The 10,866-nt window shown below is 30.1% G+C and overlaps 1 protein-coding gene across 1 annotated transcript; it reads right to left on the bottom strand.

The window, feature by feature from the left end:
* Positions 1–5,290: 5,290 nt before the first annotated feature.
* LOC102588793 (ribonuclease 1-like) lies at positions 5,291–6,100 on the bottom strand. Its single transcript, XM_006367757.2, has 2 exons — positions 5,819–6,100; positions 5,291–5,752 (listed from the first exon to the last, which is right to left on the bottom strand). The coding sequence occupies exons 1-2, from the start codon at positions 6,092–6,094 to the stop codon at positions 5,291–5,293; spliced, it is 738 nt and encodes a 245-aa protein (XP_006367819.1). The 5' UTR covers positions 6,095–6,100.
* Positions 6,101–10,866: the final 4,766 nt, after the last annotated feature.

The raw sequence follows: 10,866 nt of genomic DNA on the forward strand, positions 1-10,866 counted from the left end.
AATGTATTATTTTTTCCTAAAAATTTTGATTAATTTTCCAAAATTGATTTGTAACATAAATTTTTTAATTAAAATATCCCAAAAAGTAACATGTGCAGACTCTGATTTTGCGTATAAATCTTCTCCCAATTGTATAAACAACCTTTGCTTCATTCCTCTTCCAATTACCGTCGTATCTCCACCGTTCAACCACCACCAAACTGCCGTAAGCTCCATCACTTATTCTCACTAATATTGCATCGTCTGAAGCTCAACCAACAAATTACGACCACATGCAGATGATCATACAATGGCCACCAACCTTTGATAACTTGGATTGTGAAATTTGATAGTACACTTGCAAAAGATACAACTTTAGATTCTGAATTCAACAAATTGGAAGCCTTGATCTGTTAGCCCACAATTCATTGAGTGATAAAACATTTTTTTGTAGTTAGGTGGTGGTTGAACGCTCTGAGTTACGACGATAATCGGAGGAGGAATGATGCTCATTAATTTACTCCTCCTTTCTCTTTGTCTATAGATAACTTGTTTGGCTACATATATTTGAAATTAAAATATGCAGATGACGACGTAAATATTTATTTCCTAAAGAATATAAATATTTTGTATCCCGCTTCATATTAAGTGGAAAACTATAGTAGTAGCCCCAAAGTATAAAGAGAAATTTTTTTATAAATTTTTAAATAGGGCCTTATAATATGCATATTTTATCTACATCATGGAGATAGCTAGAAGTTGCTCATTAATTTACTCCTCATTTCTCTTTGTCTATATAATTTTTAAATTAATTTAGAAAAGTTGTAGTTGGCTATTTATGAATATATTGGTCATGAAAATGAAAAGAGAAGAAAAAAGAAAACTCTAGCTACTTTAAATATTAACTTGTTATAGTTATACCATTCATTTAGAATAAATTATCTAATCAAATTCGATTTGACAATTCATTAGTTTTACCTTAATCGACATTTTGCTTCTTTATATTTTTCATCTAAAAGAAGAAAAGAAAAAGAAGGATAAAGATTTGGAGATAAACTAATTAATTCATTATATTGTGGCCATTAATGTTTGTTACCCGATCGGTTGCTGTCTTTACTCATAATCAAATATGTCTATGCACACTAGTCAACTATTTCCATCTACGGAAAAAGAGTAAAAATGTCACTAATGAAATCAACAAAAACGCATTTAGTTGATAGTTTGGTTAAATAGAAATTAATAGTTTTTTTCTTTAAAAATACTTTTTCAAAACTATTTTTTTTTAATTTAATTTTTTTTTGGAAGTTTGTCATCACAAGTGTAGCTCCCTTGTGTGTTATTTTGAGAAGAAACATTTGAATATATAATAGATTTGATGGGCTACTACTATAGTTTTTCAATTAATATGAGGTGGGACACAAAATATTTATATATCCTTCAGAAAATAAATAATATTTCAGTCGTTATTTACCTATTTTAATCTCAAATATGTACCAAAAACGTATCTTTTGTTGATTACAAGTTAATATGTATTAGTCAAAGCCAATGTGACTATTCTTATTCTCACTAATATTGCATCGTCTGAAGCTCAACCAACAAATTACGACCACATGCAGATGATCATACAATGGCCACCAACCTTTGATAACTTGGATTGTGAAATTTGATAGTACACTTGCAAAAGATACAACTTTAGATTCTGAATTCAACAAATTGGAAGCCTTGATCTGTTAGCCCACAATTCATTGAGTGATAAAACATTTTTTTGTAGTTAGGTGGTGGTTGAACGCTCTGAGTTACGACGATAATCGGAGGAGGAATGATGCTCATTAATTTACTCCTCCTTTCTCTTTGTCTATAGATAACTTGTTTGGCTACATATATTTGAAATTAAAATATGCAGATGACGACGTAAATATTTATTTCCTAAAGAATATAAATATTTTGTATCCCGCTTCATATTAAGTGGAAAACTATAGTAGTAGCCCCAAAGTATAAAGAGAAATTTTTTTATAAATTTTTAAATAGGGCCTTATAATATGCATATTTTATCTACATCATGGAGATAGCTAGAAGTTGCTCATTAATTTACTCCTCATTTCTCTTTGTCTATATAATTTTTAAATTAATTTAGAAAAGTTGTAGTTGGCTATTTATGAATATATTGGTCATGAAAATGAAAAGAGAAGAAAAAAGAAAACTCTAGCTACTTTAAATATTAACTTGTTATAGTTATACCATTCATTTAGAATAAATTATCTAATCAAATTCGATTTGACAATTCATTAATTTTACCTTTATAGACTCTTTGTTTCTTTATTATTTTTCATCTAAAATAAAAAAGAAGAAGGATAAAAATTTGGAAATTCAACTAATTAATTCATTACATTGTGGCGATTAATGTTTGTTACTCGGTTACTGTTTTTAATATAGATTACTTTTCCATTGATTAATTAATCCAATTTTAATTATTTATTTTTGAAGGTTCATTAACAGAAGGTATATCTAATTGATATCAAAATATAGACCGATAAATTCATGTATTTGGTCTTAATATATGTTTTGATACATTTATCATTTGCTTCTAAGTATCATCATGATTGAGCAGTAAGAAGGGGGAGCGGGAGAGACAAGGAACGATAAAAAGAGATTATATATATAATTATTTAAAAGTATAATGGACTTTAGTATAAAAGTTTTTATTTGTATTGATTGATGTGTCAATGGGTTATTGCTCATTTCTCTTTCTATTATATAATCAAATCTTTCTTCTAAAATTAACACACAAGGGAGCTACACTTGTGATGACAAACTTCCAAAAAAAAATTAAATTAAAAAAAAATAGTTTTGAAAAAGTATTTTTAAAGAAAAAAACTATTAATTTCTATTTAACCAAACTATCAACTAAATGCGTTTTTGTTGATTTCATTAGTGACATTTTTACTCTTTTTCCGTAGATGGAAATAGTTGACTAGTGTGCATAGACATATTTGATTATGAGTAAAGACAGCAACCGATCGGGTAACAAACATTAATGGCCACAATATAATGAATTAATTAGTTTATCTCCAAATCTTTATCCTTCTTTTTCTTTTCTTCTTTTAGATGAAAAATATAAAGAAGCAAAATGTCGATTAAGGTAAAACTAATGAATTGTCAAATCGAATTTGATTAGATAATTTATTCTAAATGAATGGTATAACTATAACAAGTTAATATTTAAAGTAGCTAGAGTTTTCTTTTTTCTTCTCTTTTCATTTTCATGACCAATATATTCATAAATAGCCAACTACAACTTTTCTAAATTAATTTAAAAATTATATAGACAAAGAGAAATGAGGAGTAAATTAATGAGCAACTTCTAGCTATCTCCATGATGTAGATAAAATATGCATATTATAAGGCCCTATTTAAAAATTTATAAAAAAATTTCTCTTTATACTTTGGGGCTACTACTATAGTTTTCCACTTAATATGAAGCGGGATACAAAATATTTATATTCTTTAGGAAATAAATATTTACGTCGTCATCTGCATATTTTAATTTCAAATATATGTAGCCAAACAAGTTATCTATAGACAAAGAGAAAGGAGGAGTAAATTAATGAGCATCATTCCTCCTCCGATTATCGTCGTAACTCAGAGCGTTCAACCACCACCTAACTACAAAAAAATGTTTTATCACTCAATGAATTGTGGGCTAACAGATCAAGGCTTCCAATTTGTTGAATTCAGAATCTAAAGTTGTATCTTTTGCAAGTGTACTATCAAATTTCACAATCCAAGTTATCAAAGGTTGGTGGCCATTGTATGATCATCTGCATGTGGTCGTAATTTGTTGGTTGAGCTTCAGACGATGCAATATTAGTGAGAATAAGAATAGTCACATTGGCTTTGACTAATACATATTAACTTGTAATCAACAAAAGATACGTTTTTGGTACATATTTGAGATTAAAATAGGTAAATAACGACTGAAATATTATTTATTTTCTGAAGGATATATAAATATTTTGTGTCCCACCTCATATTAATTGAAAAACTATAGTAGTAGCCCATCAAATCTATTATATATTCAAATGTTTCTTCTCAAAATAACACACAAGGGAGCTACACTTGTGATGACAAACTTCCAAAAAAAAATTAAATTAAAAAAAAATAGTTTTGAAAAAGTATTTTTAAAGAAAAAAACTATTAATTTCTATTTAACCAAACTATCAACTAAATGCGTTTTTGTTGATTTCATTAGTGACATTTTTACTCTTTTTCCGTAGATGGAAATAGTTGACTAGTGTGCATAGACATATTTGATTATGAGTAAAGACAGCAACCGATCGGGTAACAAACATTAATGGCCACAATATAATGAATTAATTAGTTTATCTCCAAATCTTTATCCTTCTTTTTCTTTTCTTCTTTTAGATGAAAAATATAAAGAAGCAAAATGTCGATTAAGGTAAAACTAATGAATTGTCAAATCGAATTTGATTAGATAATTTATTCTAAATGAATGGTATAACTATAACAAGTTAATATTTAAAGTAGCTAGAGTTTTCTTTTTTCTTCTCTTTTCATTTTCATGACCAATATATTCATAAATAGCCAACTACAACTTTTCTAAATTAATTTAAAAATTATATAGACAAAGAGAAATGAGGAGTAAATTAATGAGCAACTTCTAGCTATCTCCATGATGTAGATAAAATATGCATATTATAAGGCCCTATTTAAAAATTTATAAAAAAATTTCTCTTTATACTTTGGGGCTACTACTATAGTTTTCCACTTAATATGAAGCGGGATACAAAATATTTATATTCTTTAGGAAATAAATATTTACGTCGTCATCTGCATATTTTAATTTCAAATATATGTAGCCAAACAAGTTATCTATAGACAAAGAGAAAGGAGGAGTAAATTAATGAGCATCATTCCTCCTCCGATTATCGTCGTAACTCAGAGCGTTCAACCACCACCTAACTACAAAAAAATGTTTTATCACTCAATGAATTGTGGGCTAACAGATCAAGGCTTCCAATTTGTTGAATTCAGAATCTAAAGTTGTATCTTTTGCAAGTGTACTATCAAATTTCACAATCCAAGTTATCAAAGGTTGGTGTTATATATATATATTAGTCTTCGATCCGATCCGATCCTTGATAATTAAACAGCTTCCTTGATGAGATAGTGATAAATTGCCTGAAAATTAATTAAGAAAAGAAAAAACAATTACTAGTAGTTAATATAATAATTACATGCATGCAAGGGATGGGAGTATAGTATATATTAATATTTTACGTACGTACGTACCCTAGCTAGTTGGAAATATGAGATTGCGAACGTTTCCTCTACCACAGCCTCTTGTGGCTGTACTTTTGGGGCAAGATATAAATGTGTTGAGCGATTTGTCCAAACAGAAGTGAATTTGCTTCAACAAGACGTAAGAAGAACTGGCTCGCTCACATGAGATGTAAACATCAATATTTTTATCTTCTAACACTTTTTCGGAGATAAATGTCTTCATATCCGTTACGGTGTAAGCCTCATGATTTGTCGGACCCATTCTACCCTTCTTTAACGTATCAAGCATATTTTTCAGTCGTCTCGCAGATGTTATCGCCCCATTAAAATATTGAACATCTGGGACGATTTCTGATGTGCAATACCCATGCTTGGCCCACTCATGCTTCCATAACTTTTCGTCAGTCCAGCGAAACTCCAAAGAAGGCCAATACAACCCCAAGAAATTCTTTAGGCTCCTGTCATTTAACCACTGTATATAATAGTATTAGAAATATAGAAATAATAAAATTAATAATTATACATGCACGTGTCGTACCACTTTTTCGACCGTCTTTGGACTTGGAGGAACAGTACACGTAAAAGGAGTGTGACCTGTAGCATTCCCTGGCCAAAGGCCATGGATTGAGAAATCCGACATTTCTACGGAGGGCTTGCACGGTTTATCTGGCCTCCCACAAAAGGTTGGAGGCCATTGCATAATCATCTGCATATGATGGTAATTAGTTATTGGTGGTTTAGTAATTACTTCAGACGATGCACTCACAATTATTATTATTATAACAATAGCAAACAACATCAAGTACGACTCCATATTTTATCTATCGATATAAAATGAGATATGCATCTCTCACTCATCACCACCCAGCTATTTATACTAACATTATCAACTCGATCTTAAATACAACATATATACTCATTTACTCATAACCAAATATGTCTATGCACACTACACAACTACCGGTCAGAAAAATCCTTATTTTAGCCCTACCTACCTACTAACATTTATTCTCCAATTCAATATATATATATATAATAAAATTGTATCCATCTCTTTTGTGCATGCTAATTTTACAACTTAATAGATGATACGTCAACAATTTGCAATGAACATGATTTGAGTAGTGTTTCCTTAATAAACAAGAAATTTCTTTAGTCATGGACAAATTATTATAGAGAAACAAAAACTTTATACAAATAATTAGCGAGACTAATATGGTACAAAATCTATTATACTAGTATAAATAACAATTACCATTAAGTTAAAAGGACTACAATTTAAAATGGCGAACTTTTCATTTATTTATTTTTATTTTATTTTTTTGTGTGTTCTTGAATGGAAATACCGAGGTTCTATTGGTATGGATACCAATGATACTGGCGGGGATTTAAAGTTTCTGTTGAAGCTTTCTTTTTCACCATCACAATGGCGAAAATTAATACTTCGAAGAGGGTTACACGAGGTATACACTACTTTGATAATTTTTTGGATGAAGCACCATCTTTTGATTTGTGTATCACTCAAGAATAAGTCAAAATTGCAGGCTTTGTTGCTGCAACGGAGATCAAAATACGAACAAAAGATTTTTAATAACCCTCGTACCGTTGAATCTACTTGATCAAGAACAACAAACAAAATTTGTCAAGAGAAAAGAAGGTTCAAACCTTTAAAAGAGAAAGCCAATATTGAAAAGAGAAGAAAGACCAACAATATTGCTTCCAATAGCAATGCAAAAAAAGTTTAGGAAGAACAAGAAGAAACACTAAAAGAAGTATCAAACTCTTGTTTGATTTTTTTATACAGATGAATACTTGGATATATTGAGTACTTGTATTTTATTCTTTTCTATAGCCATTTGCATGCAAGTATAAACATAAGGTTAAACTGTTGATTAGTTAATATATGGCTATTTTGATAAATGAATACATTTGATAATAGCAACAAATACTTTTTTTTTCTAACTCTAAATCCTTAAATAGTAAACAAAAAAAATGATATTAAAATTCGGAAATGTTAACACCAATAGGAATTGTATAGCGATAGTAATTCAATTAATGATTCAACCTATCTTAAGCCAAAAATTGTTATTTAAAATAAAACAAAACTCAATGTACTAACTCTAAATCCTTAATTAATTTTCGATATTCAATGAGATTCTACGTGACATTAGCTAGAAACTTATTCAAAGCATCAAAATTGTACAACAATGAATAACAACAAATGTATTTAATTTCAAATTTATTTTAATCGAATTATGAATGAAACAAAAATATATATAAAAAAAAAGTATCATTGCATTCCATAGATAAATTAAAAGAGATAAGTTAGAGTTGAATACCGCAAAAAATTTTACCGAACCTCGATTAGAACACCTACAAGTTGAATACCTTTCTCCAGGCAGCGACTGGGATAGCAACGGGCTTGACAACAACGATTCTTCCACCGAAAATCCCAATACGAACAACAAATAAGAAATCTGGGCAGAATTAGAGCGAACTACCTTTTCGAAATTTAGAATCAACTGACTAAATGTGAAATTCTAAAGTGTAAAATGACTATTTGCCGAAAACTCCAACTCCGAAAAAAAAAACCTCTATATTCACTTGAGCGTAGAGGGTTATTTATAGGGGAAATTGAGCGATTTAGGGGGGAATTCGTTAGAAAATTCAAACAAAAATTTGAATTTCTTTCGAAGCAACAGTAAAGGGAATGGGAAAAAGCTGAATTCCGCGATTTTGTGGGATTTTTGGATGTTGATGGACTGCTGGATTTCACACGCAAGGAAGAAGAAGAAAACGTGCAGGGGGTGGGGTCGGTTTCGTACTGTTTGGAGTCGTTGCTGACTCCGTGATTTCACATGCAAGGAAGAAGAAGAAGACCAGTATGGGCAGTGGGGTCGTTTGGTACTGAGTATGTACGCATACTGTTCGCTGAGGGTTCTGTTTTCTGGGTTTGTTCACGTCCCATGCAAGGAAGAAGAAGACCAGTATGGGCAGTGGGGTTGTTTTGGAATTGTTGTATATTGTATGTTGGGCTGGGAATTGTTATGAAGTAGTGGGCTGCTAGAATTGTTGAATTGGGTCACTTGAAATGGCCCAAAACTGATCTTAAATATGTGTTGGAATTGATAATAGAGGATGGTTAAGGATTGCAATTGTAGCCAATTAGAATTAAGAAATTAGCCAATTTGAATTTTAGAATTTAAACATGATGAATTAAGATTAATTAATTAACGAGCTTCTTAATCTTAACAAAGTAAAATAATTAACTGAATTATAAACTAATTATTTCAAACAAAAAAAAAAACTATTATATAACTATAATAATTAACCAAATATTTAATTAAAACAAATATTTTTTGAGACGATTTTCGAATATTCATAAAATATACTAATTATATACATAATTATGTAAAACATATATATTATCTAAAAACTATAAAAAGTGACGAAACTATTTAAAATAACTTGCAAACTATATATTTTTTCTTAAAACTTTGTAAAACTAATTATTTTAACTCATTTGAAATTGAAGAAATTCGATGATTAATTTATATTGTGGAAGGTCAAAATTGGGGGTCAACAAACATGCTTCATTATGATGTAGACCTGACAAGAAAGACAAAAAAAATAATCTTCAAGGAATCATTATACTAATGTAACTAATATCATGATTGTTGAGTGAATTAGCTAAGATGGTTAATGACTATTGTATTATGCGACTATCTCATCTAAAAGTTTATCATTTTTTTATGTTTTCAGATTCTTGGATAGAGGACAACCTAAAATCTCTCAATCTATAGAAGCAAAACACGGTCAATAACAGACCTAATATATTTCTTTGGAATCCCAACGGCCTCAACGACTGTCTTTCATCACATTAACAATGCAAGAGCTATAAGGAAAATGAAAGACCATTTTATATCTAACAATAATGTCAATAACAGATGCAGCACGATGCAACATTAATTAAAAGACGCTTAGGATGAGCCACTTTAATAAAAGTTAATAATATTAAAATTCTCACAATCACCAACAACTTAGAGTATACAAACAAAATTACACACAATAATCTCATATGTAAATGTTATTGAATATGCTTAAAGTTCTTATTGAAATTTAATATCTCGACATCACTTTTGTCAAAATAACGACTGAGATGGATCTCATTATTCCCTTGTCGTTTAATTGTTACTAAGCTCTCTTTATAATAGTAAACCCCACAACCCTTACACTTTAGAATTAGTCAAAGACAATGTGACTAATTCTTCTATGATTCTTTGGTATTATAAACAAATAGTATTAACTTTCATATTAACAATGTTAAGCATGCATTGTTTGATTGTGTTAAATAAAAATGAATTATGCACAAACACTAAAGTATTTACATAAAAATTAGGTAAAAAGAAATCCAAACCATTTGAGTTATAAATGATCAATCAAACAAGTTATCATTTGTCTGAAAAATGTACAAAGAACCATTATACTCATGTTACTAATATCTTGACTATTGAGTGAACTAACTAAGACGGTTAACAAGTATTGTATTACGCAACAACACACATTCTCAGTCCAACAAGCCAAAACAATGGAATCACAGCTGCCTCAGTGACTGTTTTCACATTAACAATGCAAGAGTAGTTATAAGGAAAATAAAAGGTAATTTTATGTCTAACAATGTCAATAACAGATGCAACATTAATTAAAATACACTTCACTTTCATAAAAATTAATGATATAAAAATGCCCACAATCACCAACAACTTAGAGTATAAAAACACACGATAATCTCATATTGCGCCTAATTAAAGCTAGAATGAACCATAAATAAATAACATGTAGTAAATGTTATCCAATATGCTTAAAGCTGATGACGAGATTCAAAAAGCTTCGTCTTGTTTGTCCTAACATTATATGAGACCAGCCGGGAACTTTTAGTTACCAAAATAAAAGAGTTGTCATAAAATGACTTAGTAGGCGTAGTGAGATGAATGATAAGAAGTTTGTTCCAAACGCCTGGTTGTATCATTACCCATACATCTTTAACAAATCCCTCGACAAAGTTCAAGATGCCAACAGAGTCACCAAGCAGGATCAGATCTGTCGACCAACTATAATCCTCATGACCACGTGGTGGCCCTTCCATCTTTACAAACACCTCATTCCCAAAATCAAATGAAAGAATTCTACATTTATCAGTCTTCTCCTTTAACAACCAATAATAAGATCCATTCAGATAATCAGCAGTGTTATAAAAGCTTTTTTTACATATCATAGAATTTTGATGTACGTTTGTGTTATGTTCAAATATTTTCCATGAATCCCTAGAACATGAGTAGATCGCTGCATATTCTTCAATTTGATTATAGTAAAGCACTTTATAATCCTTAGTCATAGGCTCTAATCCGAACACTAAATGACGACCAACTGCAAAAGATTCAAAGCTAATTGCGGCGGAAGGGAGGTGTCTCACCTCTCTGTTAGCTGGATTCCATAATGCACACAAAATGTCATTACCAATTTGTCTTTCTAAGAAAAACACGCCATCAATAGAACCTAACAAGTTGGTAATATTATCTCCAAGCC

The sequence above is a fragment of the Solanum tuberosum genome, unplaced genomic scaffold (genome assembly GCF_000226075.1).
Source record: "Solanum tuberosum cultivar DM 1-3 516 R44 unplaced genomic scaffold, SolTub_3.0 scf00943, whole genome shotgun sequence".
In the NCBI taxonomy this organism is placed as follows: Eukaryota; Viridiplantae; Streptophyta; class Magnoliopsida; order Solanales; family Solanaceae; genus Solanum; species Solanum tuberosum.

Coding starts and splice junctions, on each gene's coding strand:
- LOC102588793 (XM_006367757.2), bottom strand. CDS start 6,094: ATGGAGTCGTACTTGATGTTGTTTGCTATTGTTATAATAATAATAATT. Junction 5,753..5,818: donor CAAAGACGGTCGAAAAAGTG/GTACGACACGTG, acceptor TATTATATACAG/TGGTTAAATGACAGGAGCCT.